This window comes from Chrysochloris asiatica, unplaced genomic scaffold, assembly GCF_000296735.1.
Source record: "Chrysochloris asiatica unplaced genomic scaffold, ChrAsi1.0 scaffold00249, whole genome shotgun sequence".
In the NCBI taxonomy this organism is placed as follows: domain Eukaryota; kingdom Metazoa; phylum Chordata; class Mammalia; order Afrosoricida; family Chrysochloridae; genus Chrysochloris; species Chrysochloris asiatica.
In genome coordinates this window covers 3,676,130-3,696,898 of record NW_006408767.1, presented here as the reverse complement: position 1 = coordinate 3,696,898, position 20,769 = coordinate 3,676,130, and the positions used below count along the sequence as shown (strand labels likewise).

The 20,769-nt window shown below is 50.9% G+C and overlaps 2 protein-coding genes and 1 pseudogene across 4 annotated transcripts in view; 1 reads left to right on the top strand and 2 right to left on the bottom strand.

The window, feature by feature from the left end:
- Window positions 1–1,111: 1,111 nt before the first annotated feature.
- On the bottom strand, window positions 1,112–5,637 carry LOC102842063 (annotated as a pseudogene).
- Window positions 5,638–6,308: 671 nt separating this feature from the next.
- CHPF2 (chondroitin polymerizing factor 2) lies at window positions 6,309–10,561 on the top strand. Its single transcript, XM_006873677.1, has 4 exons — window positions 6,309–6,592; window positions 7,036–7,600; window positions 8,297–8,479; window positions 9,113–10,561. The coding sequence occupies exons 1-4, from the start codon at window positions 6,315–6,317 to the stop codon at window positions 10,418–10,420; spliced, it is 2,334 nt and encodes a 777-aa protein (XP_006873739.1). The 5' UTR covers window positions 6,309–6,314; the 3' UTR covers window positions 10,421–10,561.
- A 163-nt stretch (window positions 10,562–10,724) lies between these two features.
- SMARCD3 (SWI/SNF related, matrix associated, actin dependent regulator of chromatin, subfamily d, member 3) overlaps window positions 10,725–20,769 on the bottom strand; it is a 26,062-nt gene continuing 16,017 nt past the window's right edge. The window contains exons 1-13 of one of the 3 annotated variants that reach the window (XM_006873674.1): window positions 19,933–20,321; window positions 17,118–17,329; window positions 15,203–15,245; window positions 14,352–14,474; window positions 14,101–14,223; window positions 13,780–13,875; window positions 13,490–13,591; window positions 13,061–13,222; window positions 12,332–12,429; window positions 12,035–12,170; window positions 11,304–11,426; window positions 11,074–11,175; window positions 10,725–10,831 (exon numbers count right to left, since the gene is read on the bottom strand). In XM_006873674.1, coding sequence (XP_006873736.1) covers window positions 10,778–10,831; window positions 11,074–11,175; window positions 11,304–11,426; window positions 12,035–12,170; window positions 12,332–12,429; window positions 13,061–13,222; window positions 13,490–13,591; window positions 13,780–13,875; window positions 14,101–14,223; window positions 14,352–14,474; window positions 15,203–15,245; window positions 17,118–17,329; window positions 19,933–20,010 — 1,452 coding nt within the window. In that variant the 5' untranslated portion in view covers window positions 20,011–20,321 and the 3' untranslated portion in view covers window positions 10,725–10,777. Of the gene's footprint in view, window positions 10,832–11,073; window positions 11,176–11,303; window positions 11,427–12,034; window positions 12,171–12,331; window positions 12,430–13,060; window positions 13,223–13,489; window positions 13,592–13,779; window positions 13,876–14,074; window positions 14,224–14,351; window positions 14,475–15,202; window positions 15,246–17,117; window positions 17,330–19,932; window positions 20,322–20,769 lie in introns of those variants that run through there. The other 2 variants (XM_006873675.1, XM_006873676.1) reach the window with 2 other exon arrangements.

Below are 20,769 nucleotides of genomic sequence, written 5' to 3'. Positions count from 1 at the left end.
TTAGGATTTAATTTTTGGCCTATTTCCTTTTTTGTCTGCTTGTCCCACTCCACAATCCACGTTCAGGCCTTTTTTCTAGTTATAAACAGTTCAGGGCCGGTTGTGGCCGTTTGGTTTTAATTGGTAACTGTCTCTTTAAATTTCGAGGAGATCTTTGCACATGCGTGGTAGAACCCTCCATAGTTGAGTGTGGGGTGTCTATACACTCAGGCATCCCTTCTAGTTACCAGAATGGAGGTGTGCAGACAGTAAGGGACCAATGAACAGATACCAAAAGAAAAGAATATCCACACCTTTATTTCTGGTTCTGCCAGGTGTCTTGGCCGCTCAGATCCTTCCCCAGGTGGTCTCACCCAAGGTGGCAGCTCCTGGAGCAGCCAAGCATCCCAGACTAGAAAGCAATGGATTTCTTGCTTCTGCCACAAATTCCCCCAGCTGTAAGTCTTCTAACCTTCTAAATATTCCTTTATATGTGGTTCAGAGTTCTGAGACCATCCCCTGAGCCTGCTTGGTTGGGTATTCTGTGTTGTTGCTGACGCAACTCCTACAGCACTTCCACCTGATCCGCCATCTTGTTTGTTCTCCTTCCACCCGTAGTTTTCTAAACAATTTATCTGGCATTTCTGTTCTGTCCCATGTAAGTAATTTCTTTTCTTTTCCTTTTGTAACTGTTTTGTAAATATCTCACTTTATTCTCCCTTTACACAACTTTAAGAACATTATAAATTAAAACATGGACTCTTATTTACGATTGTCCCTTGTGTAGAGCTTTATAGTTTATTAAAGGCCAGTGATCACAAGGTTAAGCTTAAAAACAAAACAAACAACAAAAGAGAAAGAAAAGAAGTGGATTGATTTGCTTTTATCAATGCAGAATAAATATATCTACCACTTTGTAGGTATAATTTTATCCAACACCCTGTACTTGCAGATCCCTTCCAAATTCAGTATTTACAAGGTTAGTGATTTTTTGTTTGTTTAAATATCTGCAGTTATTGTGATTCCTCTTAAAAAGGCCTGAATTTAAAATTCCACTCTGGGACTTCTATGAGATTACTCATTGTAGTAGAGTCCGGCCTCTTCATTAATAACATTCTTCAAAGCAATTCTTTCACATGGGAGGAACAAAAATGCCAGATACCGCTTGCAGGCTGTTCCCATTGGTGCTGGTGCAGGTGGGAGGCAGTGAAGTCTGGGAACAGACAACTGGCACAAAAGCCCTCTTCTGTTTCCCAGCGGAGATCATACTGGCTGGTGAGCAGGAGAAGATGCTGGAGGAGGTGCTGCAGTTGGAGGGGAGGCTTGTGGAGGAGGCCATGGTGGTGTTGGATGGCACAATGGTATAGAGTGAGTTGGCAGCTGAGTCATTGAGGAAGGTTGGGGAGCCACCCAAATAGGGCATGGTGTCAGTGTCGTATTCATTCATGCTTATGGTGAGAGAGTTATAGTTGGTCTGCTGGGGGTGGGGTGGGTGGGGTGCTTGGCATGTACCCTTGTGGCAATATGCTGCCTGAGTTGTGAGTGAAACACTGATTTGTGACTTGTTTATGCCTGGGAGACATTCATGGTTAGTTGCCTACTGTAGTAGTTCATACCTACCATTCCTTCTTGGACTGAGGTGTTAGTGAGGGCTGGGAGCTGGTTGTTGTCTCAGGGGACGTTGTACAGGGCTTCTGCGATGTCTGCCGCTCTCTTCAGAAGGGTTTTCTTGTTGTTGTGTGGCATCCTATACAGTGTTTCCATCAGATCTGCAGCCCCTTTGTGTATTACTTCCTTTGGCAAACACTCAGGATCACCAGGGTGCCGGGAATGTCCTTCTGTAATTTCTGAAAGCCAGAATCAATGGTGGGTTCATTAAGCACTGAGTAGAAGAATGGGAAGCACTATTCTCTGCCTATAATTGTCTTTTAAGTTGTTTGAAAAGGTATTTGCAATGAAGAAGTCACTGGTCTGGCGAAATTCTATCATATGATCTCCAGCATCATTTGTATCACCAAAAGCCATATCTTCCAACTTCTTTATTTCCTTTGGATTCCAATCACCAGTAATTATCAATACATCTTGATGGCATGTTTGATCAATTTCAGACTGAAGAAGTTGGTAGAATTCTTCAGTTTCATCATCACTGGCTTTAGTGGTAGGTGCATAAATTTGAATAATAGTGATATTACCTGGTGTTCTGTGTAGGCATATAGATATTATCCACCACAGAGAGCATTATACTTCAAGATAGATTTTGATATGTTCTTTTTGATGAATGCAATGCCATTCCTTCTCAATTTGTCATTCCTGGCATAGTAAACCATGTAATTGTCAGATTCAAAATGGCCAATACCAGTCCATTTCGGCTCACTAATGCCTAAGGTATCGATGTTTATGAGTTCCATTTAATTTTTTACAGCTTCCAATTTCCCTGATTTGTAATTCATACATTCCATGTTCCAATTATTAATGGGTGTTTGCAGCTGTTTCTCCTCATTTTGAGTTGTGCCCCATGGGCAAATGAAGGTCCTTGAAAGCTTTAATCCCAGTCATATCATCCTGGTCAACTCTACTTTAAGGAGGTAGTTCTTCCTCTGTGGTATTTTGTTTGTCTTCCAACATGAGGGACTCATCTTTCAGCACTATATCTGAAATGTTCAATATTCAATATTCTGGTGCTTCACTGCTATTCATAAGGTTTTCAGTGGGTAAACAAATTTGGAAGTAGTCTGCCTCTCCTTCTTCCGAGTCTTAGTCTGGAAGTTCAGCTGAAACCTGTTAACCATGGGTGACCCTGCTTGCATTCAAGATACTGGTGGCATAGCTTACAGCATCACAGCAACATTAAAGTCACCACAGTGTGACAAGCTGAAAGAAGAATGGTGGGTTGACCAGGCAGTTCTTCCACATTTCTTGGCATAAACAAGTGAGCTCCTCCAGTGCTGCCTGTTTGTTGAAACATTTCAGTTTGTATTTTGTCCATTCCTGGAGCTTTTTTGTTTTGACAATGTCTTCAGTGCATCTTGGACTTCCTTTTTCAGTACCCTTGGTTTTTGATCATATGCTGCCTCTTAATGTTCTTAAAAAGAACAATGACTGTTCTTTTTAGTACAGGGATTCTGTATTCCTTCCATTTTCTTTTTGATGCTTCCTGCATCATTCAATATTTTATCCATTGTTGTTGTTGATGTTAAATGTAGTCGAGTTGGTTTAGGAGCTGCTGGTGGTTTGATCCACCAATGTTTCAGTTAGCAGTCTAGTGCCTATCCTACAGTGCCACACAAGGACTCCATTTTGCCCATAGAATACTTTAATATTGCAACTGAGATTTGAACTTTCTATTTATTTCTTTTAGCTTGAGAAATAGTGCATGTGTTCCTCCTTTTTGGTTTTCTAACTCCAGGTCTTTGCACATGTCATTATAACACTTGATTCTTCTCAAGCCTGTTCTTTGAATTTTCTGCTTATCTGTTTTATTTCACCTTTTCTTTTAGTCACTTCAGCTTTTCTATATTCAAGAGCACATTTCAGAGTCCCTTCTCAGGGAGCTTGCATAGGCCTGTCATTTAAGCTTAGGGTACTGATGGCTGACTCAGATCTGCACTGTCATGAGTCATACCCAGACCAGGTGGTCTAAGGGCCCCAGGACCAATGCTGTAAGCTTTCTAATCTACTATTAGAAAGTTGTAAATATTCCAACCTTGGCATCACATTCATCATCAAAAACAGTATGTCCAGATCTATCTTGAAGTACAGTGCTATCTATGACAGGATAATATCCATACACCTACAAGGAAGAGCTGGAGTCCTGGTGTGGCGCTGTGGGCTAATGCATCAGACTGCAAAGTCATTTGAACTGCAAGGTCGGTGGTTCAAGCTCACCAGCTGCTCCTTGGAAACCCTATAAAGGGTGGCTATGGGTCGGAATTGATTCGACAGCACTTAACAACAACAACAAGGAAGAGCAGTTAATACAACTATTATTCAAACTTATGCATGTTTGATCAATTGCTATGAGTCGGAACTGACTTCATGGCACTTAACAACAACAGCAATGTAAACTAAAACTGAAGGAGCTCTGGTGATGCTGTCGGGTGAACACTGGGTTAGCTTTTCAAACCCAAAAGCCTCTCTTCGGAAATGCTATATAGACTCGCTATCAGTCGGAGCACAACAACTAACATGACATTTATGATTTTTGACTTTACATGAGCTTTCTGATAAACGTGTTTAATGGCTATCTCCCTCAATTCTCAGCTCCCTGAGGGCAAGGGACCTTGCCTTTCACTTGTTGGCTCAGTGCTGGAACTGAGTAGGCAAATAATTGTTGTTGTTATGTGCCGTGGAGTCGGTTGCGACTCATAGCGACCCTGAACAGGGTTTCCGAGGCTGTAAATCTTTACGGGAGCAGAAAGCCTCTTCTTTCTCCCTCGGAACAGCTGGTAGTTTCGAACTGCTGACCCTGAGGTTCACAGCCCGATTCGTAACCACTACGCTACCAGAGTTCATAATAAATATTCTTAAATCAATAAATGATGGGATTCCCAAGCTGAAGATTAAGTTTGTCCAGCAGCCCCACCACAAAATAGTTGGTTTTGTGGTCGAAGATCTGTGGACTCTCTGGGCCCAGCTGATGTGCACTCATTTACAGAACGACTGTTTACTTTTTGCAGCGGGTAGCTGCGGTACAGGGGGTCGCGTCATCGGAGGCTGTCTGGGAGCCGGTTTGGGATCATAGAGAGGGAGCCGGCCGAGCGAACGGCCGGAAGCTGTCAAGATAGCTGAGCGGAAGAGGAAGAAGCGGGCTGAGAGTTGTGAGGTGGCAGCTGCTGCGCCGGCGGAGACTGTACCATTTCGGGCATTGGGGTCTGTGTCCCTTTTCCCGGTCCTTACTCCCTGAAGGGGTGTCCTGGACTGCTGCCGAGAACAATGAGCTCGACCTGCGTCTTCTTTTCCCACGTCCACACCCTAAGACTGGCTTTCTGAGCCGGCTGTTTTGGGCGAGAGCCGGCGGTCCTTGGTCCTTCCTGCGCCGGCACCGGCCCTGGCTGCAGGGGCCTTCCACTGGTGCCTGGGTGAATCACCTGCGCCCCTCACCCACCAGTTCGGGCTACCTCCCTGGCTCATTCAGGGCTTTTGATCCCCGTCGGGTCTGATCCCTTCTCTCTCAGCTGCCCTCTGCGATGGGTGATCTGTATACCTCTTGCGTCCGCAGCCCTTCCTTTAACGCGTGTCTTGGTCAGCTCCTACTCTCAAACCGAAGCGGAACAAACCGAGTGTAGTACCCCTCCTACTCTTCTGGACAGCCTCTCGGCGTAGTTGATTTTATTACTGCCTTGAGACTAACCGCCAAAACTAGGACTAGAATTTGTTTTTCGCTAATGGGAGGTGGGTCGGGGCTTTGGTCCACAGGCCACGTTCAGATGCAAAGCCAGCTGAACTTTTTGCGTTTTACAGGATTCCAATTCTGACCTCATTGACTCCAGTTTCTTGTCCATGTGTTTTCTGTGTGTTTTGTACCTGGGGTCCTTTCTGGTCAAACCAGATATTGAATAGTTCATATACACCAAGAGTACTATAACTTGCTTCCTCTTTTAAGAGGAAGGTGAAACAAAACCTGCTTCTCAGCAGCTGGGCTTTGACTCCACTAGCCATTGTGTGCTTATGAGATCTCAGTGTTGTGGCCCTATGACTGTCTTTGTTTGGCTGGTTTAAACTGTACATTCTGTAGAGGATGCTAGTTGCTGATCATTCCTGACTTGGAGGCAGGGATTATTCTAGTCCTGATTCCTTCTCTTTTGCTTATCTTCAGCTGCCAGCCAGCATGTTCCTTCAGAAAACTGAGAAACTGCCCTAAACCAGGCATTTTTTAGGAAAGGCAGAGGAGACTGGTTCCTAGGTTTGGCGGCTGTTCTGGCATATTATATACTTTTCCCTAGCCCCTTCCTTCTCAGTTGCTTCTATCTCGATTTAGAACTAGTTTACAGATGAAAGTAGTTGTCTTTTTGGGTTAAGTTTAGCATTGTTGAGTTTTGCTTTTGCCCTTTTCCATGGGAAGACAGAATGTGGTCCCAGTAGTGAGTGAACTTTATTACTACTTGGGCTGAGGGTTAGATCTAGCAAGTTGACAGTTGAAGACCAGGCAGAGAAGTGAAGATGAGTCAGTCCAGCTTTCTGCTGGACCTGCAAATGTTCATGCCTTGCTCTGTTGACCTCGCTGACCTCAGGTTCCTTGGTTAGCCACAGATCTAAGAAATTAAAACTTGGCCTACTCTTGGCCTGACACCTACAACCCCATTGATTCTTGACGTGGTGCCCTCTGGGGCACCCACATGGCAGGACTCACCACCATGAGACTGAACTCCCTTTTGGCCCTGCTGCGACCAGCATTGCCCCTCATCCTAGGGCTATCTCTGGGTTGTAGCCTGAGCCTCTTGCGGGTTTCCTGGGTCCAGGGGGAGGGAGAAGATCCCTGTGTAGAGGCTGTGGGAGACCTGGGAGGTTCTCAGAATTTGGACTCTAGAACTCGGCTAGACCACAGTGACAACTTCAAGCCTCGGATTGTGCCTTACTACAGAGATCCCAACAAGCCCTACAAGAAGGTGCTCAGGTGAGAACTCAGTGTGCAGCCCCCAGATACCAGACTTCTGTTTATTGGCTCACTTGCCTCTGCTTGTCCACTGTTGACCAGCCTGTGAAGCTCCTTGGTACAATCCTTTGTCTTCTTCCCCATAATGATTCGTTTCTCTTTTTCTCTCCTCCTAGATCTAAGCAAGTCTTAAACGTTGTTAAATTCATGTTCAGTGTTCTTGAACAAGGCAGGACTTGCATCTCAGCCAACTAACTCATCCTTAGTAAACCCTCTCCCCCTGCAAAGTACAGGTACAAAGTACAGCTAATCATTAGATACTAATTCTAACAGTTAATTAATATTGATGAGGAGGCTTCTCCCTTTACTTTTCTCAACCTAATTCACTCAGGGGGTATCTATGTAGGACAAGCTGGTTCCTAAAGATTAAGGAGTTGACCTTTGACATTCTGGTCTCTCCACAGGACTCGGTATATCCAGACAGAGCTGGGCTCCCGTGAGCGGTTACTCGTGGCTGTCCTGACTTCCCGAGTCACACTGTCCACTCTGGCTGTGGCTGTGAATCGCACAGTGGCCCACCACTTCCCTCGGTTACTCTACTTCACTGGGCAGCGAGGGGCACGGGCTCCAGCAGGGATGCAGGTGGTATCTCACGGGGATGAGCGGCCAGCCTGGCTCATGTCTGAGACGCTACGCCATCTGCACACACATTTTGGGGCCGACTATGACTGGTTCTTCATAATGCAGGATGACACTTATGTGCAGGCCCCCCGCCTGGCAGCCCTTGCTGGCCACCTTAGCATCAACCAGGACCTGTACCTAGGCCGTGCTGAGGAATTCATTGGCGCTGGGGAGCAGGCCCAGTATTGTCATGGTGGCTTTGGGTACCTGCTGTCACGGAGTCTTCTGCTCCGGTTGCGGCCACACCTTGATGGCTGCCGAGGAGACATTCTTAGTGCCCGCCCTGACGAGTGGCTTGGCCGCTGCCTCATCGACTCTTTGGGGATTGGCTGTGTCTCCCAGCACCAGGTAACAGTTCATTCCAGTTTCCAGAAGTTAGTGGTGACTTAGTAACATATCTCCAGATTAGTACTGATGGCCCCTTCCCATCAGCAGCTTGGAAACCCATTGCTGCACCCTTCTGAGCTATAGATCTTCTCTTTGGCAGGCCCTTGCTTGCCTTTGGAAATCTTAGAACCTGGGAGCTATCAAAAGTAGCATTTTGTCTAGGAACCTTTGTGTGAGACTGAAATGTGTCTTACGCCCTATTTGCCTCCCTGCCTTCCACCTGCCCCCTGTCCCTAACTCCCCAGTATACCCCTTTAAGAGTCATGAAAAGTCTAGGCATTTCCTAGAAATGGCCATGATCCTAGAAGGGTAAAGTTTTCACTTTTCAAGCCCAGAAATTTCAGTGCTTGTACTAGAGAAGAGGGGAAGATTCTCAGATGTCGCCCATCCTCCCAAAACCAGAGTATTGAGTCTTCTCTGACTTGAGATGTTCATTCTTTTGAGAAACTAGGATTCTTTGGGCAGAAAGTGCCTTTAATTGCCTCCTTGCTTTCTTCTTTCCAAAATCTGAGCTGTGGTGGGAAGAATGGAGGCACAGGTTGAGGATGTGCCCCCTCCCCTCCTCCATCCTAAGGCAGCAGCAGCACTGAGTGGGTGGCTCCATGTGGTTAAGGACCCTTGGTGTGTAGCGCTGATTGGTCTGTTTGGTCCCTCTAGGGACAGCAGTATCGCTCATTTGAACTGGCCAAAAACAGGGACCCTGAGAAGGAGGAGAGTTCGGCTTTCCTGAGTGCTTTCACAGTGCACCCTGTCCCTGAGGCAGCCCTCATGTACCGGCTGCACCAGCGCTTCAGTGCTTTGGAGTTGGAGCAGGCTTACAGTGAGATCGAACAGCTGCAGGTGAGCTAAAGAAGAGCAAATAGGCTAGAGGACTGCAGTGGATGGATAGAAAGTTGCTGATCACACCAAAACTTCAAACTACAGGGAGAGCACACTCTCTTGGGGGTCAGATCAGTGATAGGCTCCAGGGACGCCATTAATGCAGTTAGAGGTGAGCTGTGAGGGTCAGGGGACTTAGTACAATGTTGAGACTCCCCTCCACCAAGGAAGCACAAGTTTAAAAGTTCTAGAACTGTCCAAAAAAAGCCCGAAGACAAAGTGTCTCTAGTGACTGTAGTATGGAGGTTGTCAGAGGTGGAACAAGGGTCTGATTATAAGAGGATGTGAATACTTAGCATATGGGTGAGAGACTTTGAGCTTTATATTTCAGGCACTCTCACCTTTGCAAACATACAGTTTAATCTTGACCTTCTCAGTTATTGTATAAGGTGGGTATGATTCATAGTCTTTCCACATGAAGCATATAAAGTATGGGGAATTAAATGATTAGCTAAGGGGCACTCCTCTAAAGGTTGACAGTTAAGACATAGTTCAGCCTTTTGGGTTTCAAGTCTAGTACTCTCATGAGCCCAGGAAGCAGATGTTGGGTGAGCTACTAGATCTGGTACCAACTGTGTATTCTTTCCCAACTAGGCTCAGATCCGGAACCTGACAATGCTGACCCCTGAGGGGGAGGCAGGTCTGAGCTGGCCCATTGGGCTACCGGCCCCTTTCACACCACACTCTCGTTTTGAGGTGCTGGGCTGGGACTACTTCACAGAGCAGCACACCTTTTCCTGTGCAGATGGGGCTCCCAAGTGCCCGCTGCAAGGGGCTAGCAGGGCAGATGTGGGTGATGCTGTGGAGACTGCCTTGGAGCAGCTGAATCGACGCTATCAACCCCGCCTCCGCTTCCAGAAGCAGCGGCTCCTCAACGGCTACCGGCGCTTTGACCCAGCCCGCGGCATGGAGTACACCCTGGACTTACTGCTGGAAGCTGTGACTCAGCGCGGGCACCGGCGGGCCCTGGCCCGCCGGGTCAGCCTGCTGCGGCCACTGAGCCGTGTAGAAATCCTACCCATGCCCTATGTCACAGAAGCCACCCGGGTGCAGCTGGTGCTGCCTCTCCTGGTGGCTGAAGCTGCCGCAGCCCCTGCTTTCCTGGAGGCCTTTGCAGCTGGTGTTCTGGAACCTCGAGAACATGCCCTGCTCACCTTGTTGTTGGTCTATGGACCCCGGGAAGGTGGCCGAGGGGCCCCAGACCCGTTTCTTGGGGTGAAGGCTACGGCAGCTGAGTTGGAGCGGCGGTACCCTGGGACAAGGCTGGCCTGGCTTGCTGTGCGAGCCGAGGTCCCTTCCCAGGTGCGGCTCATGGATGTAGTCTCTAAGAAGCACCCTGTGGATACCCTCTTCTTCCTCACCACTGTGTGGACGAGGCCTGGACCCGAGGTTCTCAACCGCTGCCGCATGAATGCCATCTCAGGCTGGCAGGCTTTCTTCCCAGTGCATTTTCAGGAGTTCAATCCTACCCTGTCACCACCTCGGTCACCCCAAGGGCCTCTGGGGGCTGGCCCTGACCCTCCATCCCCTCCTGGTGCTGACCCTTCCCGGGGGGCTTCTGTAGGGGGTAGATTTGACCGGCAGGCTTCAGCTGAGGGATGCTTCTACAACGCAGACTACTTGGCGGCCCGAGCCCGGTTGGCTGGTGAACTGGCAGGCCTGGAAGAGGAGGAAGCCCTGGAGGGGCTGGAGGTGATGGATGTTTTCCTCCGGTTCTCAGGGCTCCACCTTTTTCGGGCCGTAGAGCCAGGGCTGGTGCAGAAATTCTCAGTGCGGGACTGTAGCCCCCGACTCAGTGAAGAACTCTACCACCGCTGCCGCCTCAGCAACCTGGAGGGCCTGGGGGGGCGTGCCCAGCTTGCCATGGCTCTGTTTGAACAGGAGCAGGCCAATAGCACTTAGCCCCGCTGAAGGGTCCTGGACCTCTTTGTATTTGCCTTTTCTGCCTTCGTCCCAGGAAGGGCAAGGCAAATCACATGGACAATGGAGAGCTTGTTGCTGTATTTTTCTAATAAGAAAGTGCTATTAAAAGTGACTTCTGCCAAACTCTGTAGAGGCCTAGGGAAAGAAGGCATGGGAAGTTTTCCCAGAGGGACCCATTACCTCCCTCTCGCCGTCCCCAGTTTCCAGTAACCACACAGCTGCTGTTAGATGAACGCCCTTTAATCCAGTGCCCCAGTCTCACACAGAGGTGTTGGAGGAGTCAGGACCAGGCCCCAGCCCAGAAGGTCCACAGTGGTGCTCATTCAAAGGGGGCTCCTAGGTGTTGCGCACAACCAGTGACTGCTCCAGTTCCTGCCTGCGTTGCTGGATCTTTAGAGAAAGAGTACGAGCCAGTTACAGCATTCTTGGTGAGTGAGCAGGACCACCCTGACTGCCCACTGCCCTGGGCCTCAGGAGAGCATCGGGGAGCAGGGAGAGCTCTTGCACAGCGGCTGGGGGTATGGTGGGAGTCACCAGGTAGAATGAGCAAGGACAACTGGCAAATCTGAGGAGAGCACTTTCTCTTGGAGTGGAGAAGAGGGCACGTCTGGATTACAAGGGACCCGCTTTACCTTGCAGTAGAAGTAGCGGCTGACTGCTTCCTGGGACCAGGGCTGATGGTAGAACTCAGCCCGGCGCTCCTCTTCAGGGTTGCCTGTTACATCTGTCATCACCTGGGAGGGTGCAGTGGGGGATCAGCCCTAAACCCAAAGTCACCCACCCTTCACCTGTATATAGCATTTACTGTCTTTCCAAATGTCCTTGTCTTCCACTCCAGTAATTCCCGAGTCTCCATCCTTACCTTGAGGTCCCGGCTCTGGGAGCGGAGCAGGTCTTGGACATAGCCTTTGGGGTCCCTGGAGAAGCTTAGCATGAAGTCCCTCTGGATCTTGAGCTGGTTTATGGACTCAATCGTCTCATGGATCTACAGGTAGAGAGATAGTTGGCCTTGGTGATAAGGGAGAGGAGGGTAAAAGGAAGATGATGAAAAGGGGAGGGGATTTACCCCTGTCCATTTGAAGGGCAATCTCTCAGAGCCCCTGATTCTGCTAACGTCCCAAGAAAGTAGGATGGTGGTGGGCAAAAATATACTCTGAATACTTCAGCTCCAAATAGCAATGGAAGGCCCACTTGTCCCTTTATTTTTCTATAAAATAATTTATTATTTTTGGTGAAGGTTTACATAGCAAATTAAATTGTTGTTTAATAATTTCTGTGCATAATATTCAGTGACACTGCTTTCATTTTTAACAATGTGTCAACAGTCTAATGTCAATTCTGGTGGTTCTGTTTCCACTCGTCTAGCTTTCTTGCTGCCTTCCTCTCCCTGTCCCCCCATCCTTCGTACCTTCTCATCTCTGTATTAGAGTAGTTACTGACCATTGTCTCATATAGTTGATTTTTTGGGGGGAAGAACTCAGTATTCACGGGTAATGTTTATTTTTTGAGTTCACCTGTGCCCAGCCTATTCTGAGTTTGCACTTTGTCATTTCTGGGTTAATGTCCTATGCCAGCTGTGGACTCTGGCCACACCTTACTGTCCAGAGCACTGATCTCCTGCTGATTGGCTGTGGACAGGAGGAAGCTGCTCATCTGACCCTTCAGTGGCTCCTCCACCTCCACATCAATGTCGTAGCATGCCGTCTTCTTTTGGTCTGATGGGTCCACACTGACAAGGAAATGTAGCCCTTGATGTCCAGGATGCCCCCACAAAGGCCATGGGGCACAGGGCTGGGTAGATTCAATGGGGAATGGAGGTAGGGAGGAGGAGGAGAGGAAAAGCAGGGACGAGAATTTCCTTGTCTGAGGAACAAGTTGGAGTCATCTCACCTGATGACATGGTTGATGACAATTGGGTCAGGGGGCAAGAGCAGAGCTGTGAGGCGCTGGGGAATCTCAGAAAACTTCAGTCGGGGACAGTCAAAAATCTAAAGCAGGTGAGTCAGGAAGAGAAATCACTGTTCTGAGCTTGAATAGAGCAAAACTATTTTTCCTTCTATTCTGGAAAGGTTGCAAGAAATTAGGACCAAGTCTGATTCCTCATTGCTTGTGAATGGGACTGAGGTGGGTGGGTAGTGAATAAGAAAGAGAGGCCCTGTGATATAGTGGTTGAAAGCCTGCTGAGGTATAACCCCCACTTCCACCACTAACTGTAACCTTCAGAGGTTTCCTCATCTCTAGGGTGCACATTATAATCTTATCTCATGGGGCTTTTGTGAAAAAGAAATGAATGAATACATGTAGAGTATGTGGACCAGTGCCTGACACATGGGGGAGTGAGTACTCAATAAATGTCAGCTGCTATGTTCATGCCTCAGGTTTATCTGCTGTGTTTACTTAGAAATAATCAAGCCTACTTTAGTAGAGTTTTGTCAAATCACTTTCATAGCAATTTGGTTAGATGAGAGTGCCTGGTCTCTTGGACTCCAAACCATGACAGTCTCCTGTTTTCCAGCTTTCAGGAGACTGGGTAGAGGGGTAGTGTTACCTTATGAGAAGTCCTTCCCCTGCTGGTAACTCTTCCTGCTCCCTGATCTCCGAGTTCAGGAGAGGGGTTACCTGCTGGAAGTACTTGTCCCCGTTGATGTACTCCTTGTCGTGGGAGTCCTGCAGTCTGTTGGTCTTCACATACTGCCATAGGGCCTGGACGATGGCCGAGCGACTCTGTGTGTGCAGTCCCAGCAGCCGGGCCAGGCGGGGGTCCAGCTTGAACTGGGGAGGCTGGGGAAGGGTGGCCATGAAAATGAGATAAAGAGGGGTGGGAAGAACTCAGGGCCAGGCAGCTTGGGGCTGAGAGATGTGTTGACTGGGCTCCTTTGAAACATGCTTCTGGAGAAGGATGATGTAGGAAGGAGAATGGGGTCTCAGGATGCACAGCTTTGAGGCCTAGGCCCACCCTGTCTAAGAAGAAAGGGGGAGGCTGGTGCTGGCTGTGCCCGGCACGGGTGGCTTCATGTGTGGGCAGCGGCGGTGGCAGCGGGCACAGACCTGGTAGTCCAGCATGAGGAGTAGAGTGCAGCGCACGCTCAAGTCTCCTGGCCGCTTCACCTGGAACCCGTCTGTCTCCTGGGTGGTAGGTGTCCGATGCCACTATCCAGGGGATAAGAGTTGGGTCACGACACAGGCCCATCAGCGTCGGTGGAACCTCGGGCTCCAGAGTGGTTCCAGCTCCAAATCTATGGGCCCCTTAGAGTAGGTGGGGATTCTGGTTTAGGTGTTTCAGGCACTTGGGCCTGTGGTGAAGTAACGGTTAAGGGCAGAAAGAATTGTCTCCTTACCTCAACTAGGTGGTTGTCAGGGCCATAGAGGTCTTTGTCCAGCTCAATGACCAAACTCTTAAAGAAAGACGAGAACTTGCGCTTCTGCTTGCTGGGCTGTGGGGCAGAACAGGGACCGTGGGGGCAGAACAGGGACCATGGGGACAGAAGGAGACTGAGTTGAGAGGGCTGGAGCTGGCAGGGCAGGGCAGCAAGGGATGCAGTCCTCTGTGCTTACAGTGTCTCTAGGCCCACCCTTCCCTAAAACAGACTTTGATTCTGTCTCTCAACTCACCCCCATCCCCACCCAGAACACCCGGAGAGACCTGGGCCAGGACGTACGTCATCCAGGAGTTTCCCCTCCACCCGCAGCTCCCAGGAAGCAATGCTGCCATCAGAATCTTCAGCATCGGGCTTGGCAGGGTTAAAGGTATTGGAGATATATAGACGCAGCTTCCGCTTTTGCTGTGGAAATAAGGAGTGTGGTATAGAGCGAATACTGTGAGATGCCACCCCAGAGTAGCCTTGCTCCTCCCCGCAGCAGTTTGGGGGTGGCATTTAGCACCCACTTTCTAATCCGCAAATTAAGTCACCTTCATTGGCCTCTTCAGAGCCTCTTGGATGTCCACCCGCTTCCGCATGATGGTCTGATCCAATTTCCTCTCAAATGCTAGGAGGTCCATGTACGCTTGGGACTCTGGGACCAGCTCCCGAATCTGCAGTAGGAGGAGCCAGGCAGGGAGGGTATATGGGCTCTGAAAATCTCACTATATTGCATGTGGGCGTGTCAGCCATGCCATCCCAGGGCACAAAGAAGGGAGGGTAGTTGTCCAGTTGCAGGGAATGGAATGGTGAGTGAATGAGATCTCTTCCCGGTAGGGTACTCAATTTGCAGAGGAAAACTGCTGCTCCCTCTGTGGGGCCCACCAAGAAGAGAGTGGAACTGTCTCATCTGGCCATTTCCCTGGTGGTATAGTTTGCTGGGCTTCCCGTGGGTCCCTGCAAAGTGGCTTCAAGCTCTGCAGTCTCTGAGACAGTGGGGGCAGCGTTGTGTCTTTCTGCCCCTGGTACCTCCCCCGGGTCCTGCACTGAGGTCTGGCTCATCCTGGGTCTGTCTGGATGCGTCTGGCCAGCTTCTGTTCCCACTCCACCTGCCAGCATCTGACCCCCAGTTCTTATCCCCTCTTTGTTCCAGCTTTCATGTCTTAGGATCACTGGAATTCAGTCCACTGAACCCTCACAGCAACGCTCTTTCCCTTTGCCCCGCCCCCTCCCTCTGGCCTGGGGAGCCTCACTTCTTAATTAGCTTTTTAAACAAAAAGTGAAAGTGACTGTGACACTGAAGCTTTGCTCCTGAGAGGGGAGGGGATGGGGACGGGAGGAGAGGGCAGAGCAAGAAAGGGTGAAGGGGGGTTGGCTGGGGGCTGCTGTGAAAGGCACTCACCCTTTGAGGGAGGATTTTGTCAGCCATCTTCCTCCTCTTGGCACTGTACATTTTTTAAAGAAAAAACCAGGTTACCATGGCGACAGATCTGGGAGTAACGAGGCCACCTGCTAAATTATCCCCGACATCTCCGCCCGCCTGGCTGGGGTTCCCACAGCCCACTTGTCTGCCCGCTCGAGGGGCTACAGTGGTGCTGTGTGAAATTGGCACTAGGTCCCCCATGGGACACAGAAATGACCCATCTGTCCTCTGGCCTGGGAAGCCCCTGCCATCCCATGATGTCCACAGGGCCGGAGAAATTTAGACTTGGGCTGAGGCTGGGGAGGTGTTGCCAGAAAATGGGAGCTGCAGAAGTGTTTGAGGGAAGCTGGGGAAAGAAAGGGAGACCAGGTTCTGAGTTTTTTTTTTTTTTTTACCAAGTAGGGCTGCATATTCAAGTTCCAACATGGCTAGAGTTAAGAGAGAGAGGACAGCTGACCCCAACCCCTGGAGTAGGTTGTGATGGTGTACCCTGGGCTCTGCAGGATAGGCACTGAACCGTGAACTGCACAGATCAGTGGTTTGAGCCCACCAGCCACTCTGCAGGAAAAAATTTCTGCTCCTGCAAAGATTTATAGCCTCGGAAACCCTATACAGAGTCGCTGTGAGTTGGAACTGATTTGACTGAAACTTAACAAGTATCACTACCCTGGGCTTGGAAGGGTAGGCTGATGGTGGGCAGAGGATGCTCTGGGCCATCTGGTAACATAGCAAGGGACAAGCCACACCCATGGAGATCCAGATGTATGAATGCTTTCCTGTGTCAGGTAGCTGAGGCCTGGGGACCAGAGAACTGGATCATGTAGGCTGGTACTGAGGGAGTAGCTGGCATGTGGGCTTTTGACTCCCACACAGGCTTTTGACCAATTCTGATTCAGTATCTCTGGGGTAGAAAGGCAAGTTCTTAGCAAGGGATCGAACTGGAATGAAATGGTTCAAAGCCCTGCTCCTAAAGTCACCCTAGAAAAAACCTCAGTAGGTCAAGAGAACACAGGCTGGAGAATGGCTCTATAGTGCCCCCTTGCGGTGCTCTTGGCCACTACCCCTCCTAGTTCAGAGGGCTAGGCTAGGGTTCATTAAAGGTATGATTTGTGTTAAATTTTCCATGTGAAACTCCATTAACACAGATAAGCCAAGGAATTATTTACTGTACAAAAGGATGATTGACTTTGTAAAATAATCACGGGATTCCTATAAATGGTGAGCTTTCCTTGTTCAAAAAATTAATGAGATAAAATTCATATTACACCTTTTATAGGAATCCATCTGTTGTGCAAAGGGAAGCATGTGTGTTTGGTTAAATACTGAAAGCCAGAGGGGAATCTTCCTCACTAAGTACCAGCAGGGATTATAGGGGTTCTTTAGGCTCTGACTACCTAGAATTACCAAAGAGCATAACTGGACAGAGAGGGATTTGGGACCACCCACCCCCTGGGCAGTTTCCCTGGCTCCATCCCATCCCCAGGGAGTCAGATTTAGAAGCTACGGAGTGGGCATTTTTAACAGTCAAGTCAGGGGCTTCTGAGAAAGATGGGTTGAAGAACCACACTTTAAAAATACAGTCCGTAGGCTTCAGCCCTGAGTCCTGTTGCCAGTCCAATCCAGCCCAGCAGCCAAAGCATCACTGAGAACTTGGGGGTAAGGGGTGGACAGAGGAATGAACAAGTGACACAGAGAAGGGCAAGGGGCTCATGCAGAAATGAGACACTGACTCCCGGCGGCTGCAGTCAGACGGACTCCACTTTGGGTACACAAAGGCTCCTCGGTTAGGCGCACTCTGAGGGCACGCGATCCTGAATGACCCGTTCCCTGTTGTTCTTCATCGCCCCTTCCACACCCATCTCCCCCCTCATATCCAGAACCAGGCCCCACTCACCTGCGACTCCGTGTGGGTGCTGTGGGCACCGGCTGACCCTGGCTCTGTGCCTGGTTCTGCCCGGGCGGGGGCGCTGCTCGCTTGCGGGCGGGCTCCATGCCCGCGGGGGCCAGGCCAGGACGCACAGCAGGACTGCCCATGTACGGGGAACCGGGGGGTCCCATGGGCGCCCCCTGGTGGGGCATCCGGGCTCCGGACGGCATCCCGGGTCGCTGGGGATGGGGGTTAGAGCAGAAACAGGCGCCGCTCGTGAGACCAGGACCCTCCCCGAGGCCCCACCCCAAGACCCCCGCGGATGACCCGATCCAGCCTGTAACCAGGAGTCGCGTAGTTTGGGTGGAGGTGGCTTTGCTGCAGGAAGCTAACTGAAGCCAGGCAGAGGCAACGGGCACCACCGAGCCTCGGGAATGCGGGAGGGACTGCAAAAATGAATATGAATGGAGCCTTTCAACCTTTTCAAAGCATTTTCACTACCATAGGCTCCTCAGTGAGACTGACGGAGCTGGGGCTTTCTTCCCCACTTGACAGATGAGGCAACTAGGGCTCAAGGAGAAAAGCGACCTAGCCAAGGTCACGAAGCTCATCCGGCAAAGGCGGACCTGACTGATCAGTTTCCTGAGGGGCTGCTGCTGCCCCTCCATAGTCCTCCTCCCCACCCTCACTCCCTGGTTATTTGGTCTTGCACTCACCACTCCTCATCTCCACCCTATCTCTGGATCCCTACTCTGACCCCCTCAATTGCACTGCCTTGGACTACCTCCCAGTCCCCACACCCAGGTACCAGTTAGCTTCACTAACTTAACCTACCCCCATAATTTGGTCTCAGGGTAAAAGCTTTAAACAGGGCAGGAGGCGACCTTGTCTCTGAGAAGCCTGGGCTGAGGTCAGACCTACCAGGATTTGGTGATTGGAGGGGAGGGTCCAGAGGACTGAAGATAGGACTGCAGTGGACCTGGGATAGGTCAATGGCATTCAGTCTTATATCCATCCCTCTCCTGTCCACCAACATCAACAGAGATGGTCCCAGCCTTACACACCTCCACCTCCCACGCTACCCAGTGAGGTCAGAAGTGTGGGGATGGGGGGTGCAAGGAGAAAGAGATGAGGTCAGCAATCCCTATGTGTTCAGATGGGATGTATCAAGTGGAGTGTTCCAAGGGGCTAGTTAACCCCAGTTCTAGATTCCAGAAGAGCTGTTGGGAAGGGCCAGTGAGAGTTGAATGTAGAGGGTAGGTGGAATGGGGACAGGTAAAAGAGCAAGGAAGGAAAACAAGGCCCAGGAATGTAGCAGCCCCCTGCCCTGTATCAGCTGAACACTACTGCTGTTTCCTCAAGAGCACAGCTGCAAGCAAACACAAGGAGCCCTGACCCTGGGCTTGTGTCCTCTTCAACTGCCAGCTGTCCCTCCTGTCCCTTCAAGCCCTAGCCTTAACCTCCTCCTGCCCTAGCCAGCCAGCTGTCTCTGCCCATCTCTCCCACAGTGAAGCCTACTTATCCTTGTATCTCTGCCTCCCCTGTCCCATCTGACTCTGTCACTCATACCTCCTGGGTGGCAGCAGACCATTCCCCCAGCAGAGAGTGGTCCCTGGGAGTTGGGGTAGTCTGTGGGACATATAGTTACCCAAAAACAGAAGCTCTAAGTTGGTCATATAAAAAATGCATATGTATTACTTCTCTTCTTCTTGAGGGGCCTTTTGAAAGGGACCCCACTCCCAAGCAGCAAGGCTAGTACTACTGATCATTTGACTGGCTGATACCCTTTCCCCTGGAAATTACCCCCTGAGATTCCAGGACTGGAGGGTGGACTGATCCAGGGAAGCCCCCTCATATAGCTGTTCTCCCATTTACCAAGGCTAGGTACTTCATAATCTGCTAACGAGGCCTGAAAAGGAGGCTTCTAAGTCCCCAGATATTGTGTCAGTCACCAGGGCCACCTCCACAAAAGGCCAAGATTCTAGGGCCTCTGGTCTCCTAGACTAACAAAGTGCATTCCTTTGGGTCCCAAACATAGTCAGTCTGACTGCTTCCTGTACACCCATCTTCCAACCTATATCACCTACCCCCAGTTTGGGAACCCTGCCATCTCCCTAGTCACCCCTTCCCATCTCCACAGCCCTCCACACACACAAGTTTGGCCCTGGTGGACTGCACTCAGTCTCCTTGTTGCCCTGCACTTCCTGTATGCCTTCATGCCTCCTTGTGACAATACCATGCTGCTCTGCCCCTGGGATCTTCAGGCCTGCTTTCACACCTTTGAGGCTTTGAGAACATCCACTTCTGCCAAAGGATCCCTCTGTCCTAGAGAGGACCTCTTGCTGACCCTGATAGCAAAGACCACCAGTAAAGCCCCATTAGTCCCTGACAAGATGCAGTGAATGTTCATAGCAGTTCCAGGTCACCTGTTCCTTGCTCTTGAAATACAGAGACATGGTTCCAAAGATGAAGAGCCAGCCCAGGCCAGCTCAGCCAGTGCCATGCCCTCCACCCCGCCCCCAGGGCAGGGGGGATAGCCTGGGCTTACAAGGAAAAGAAGGGAAGACACTACATCTGATGCAGAAGAGGCCCCCCCCTTGGGACAGTCCCCAAGTCCCACCCCCAGCTCCTGACAAGATCCCATACAAACGCCTCTCCCTTTCCCGCCGGCGCACCCATCCCCAGCCAGCCGTCTGCCGACGTGTTCACGTGCCAGGGCGCGGGCACAGGCCAGGGTTGGGCTGGGGGCAAGAGCGCGAGCGGCCCCAGCCCCTCCCGGCCATCCCTCCATTCAGTCCGCGCCAGCTCACGCGCCCTCCCCCGCTAACTTTCCCCCACTCACCACCCCATGGACTAGAAACTCAAAAAGTTTGCTTTTCGTGGCTTTGCGCGCCCCTCCGGTAACTTCGTCCGCGGCCATCGGGGTGGGCTCCGCGGTGGAGCTCACTCACTCTCTCTTCCTCTTTCTTTCCCCTTTCTGCCTTTTTTCCTCCAACTCTCCCTCCGAGTCCTGCTGGGCGCTCACACTTCTACTCGAGCCGGGCGGGGAGGGCCCCTTCAGGGCTGCCCTGACGGCCCACGGCCACGCCGCCCGCGCGCCGCCGCCGCTGCCGCATTCCTGCGCCGATAAGACAGAAATAGTCCGGGCGCCCGCGCGCTGTTTACTCGGCCGCGGGATTGTCGGCCTGCAGCCCTCGGGGTGCAAACAGCGCAGATAAGCGGGAGGCGCGCAGCCGACTGCGGCCGATCTGCGAGGTGGCGGGCGGGCGGGGCGGCCCAGCGGGCTCTCTGCGGCGAGTGACCCTCTCGGGGAGGGACTTCTACGGCAGAGGCAGGCAGGGTACAGCCCGTTCCAACTTTCCCTCCAGTGGCTCCTTCTGCATTTCTGAGGCCCTTTCCCCAGAGAACTGGCAGGCCAGTGCAGGAACATTCAATGGCACAGGGGGGTGGGGTGGGGGAACCCGACTGTGCCTGGAGGAAGCCTGTCCTGCATCGGGTGAGGGGGCAGTGTGGGTGCTTGTCACCGCGATGGCCTAATGTCTATGGATGTGTGGCCTCATGTCAACGGCGTGTGCCTATCCCCTTTATGGGCAAGGTCCTGTGGCTGTTTGTGCGTGTGCACAGGTCTCTCTCCATGAAAGCCTCGTGTGTGTGTGTGTGTGTGTGTGTGTGTGTGTGT

Bases quoted from the DNA above. Each gene is read 5' to 3' on its own strand.
- CHPF2 (XM_006873677.1), top strand. From the start codon at position 6,315: ATGGCAGGACTCACCACCATGAGACTGAACTCCCTTTTGGCCCTGCTG. The intron at 6,593-7,035 runs GTGAGAACTCAG...GTCTCTCCACAG, and splicing joins CCCTACAAGAAGGTGCTCAG to GACTCGGTATATCCAGACAG. The intron at 8,480-9,112 runs GTGAGCTAAAGA...TTTCCCAACTAG, and splicing joins GTGAGATCGAACAGCTGCAG to GCTCAGATCCGGAACCTGAC.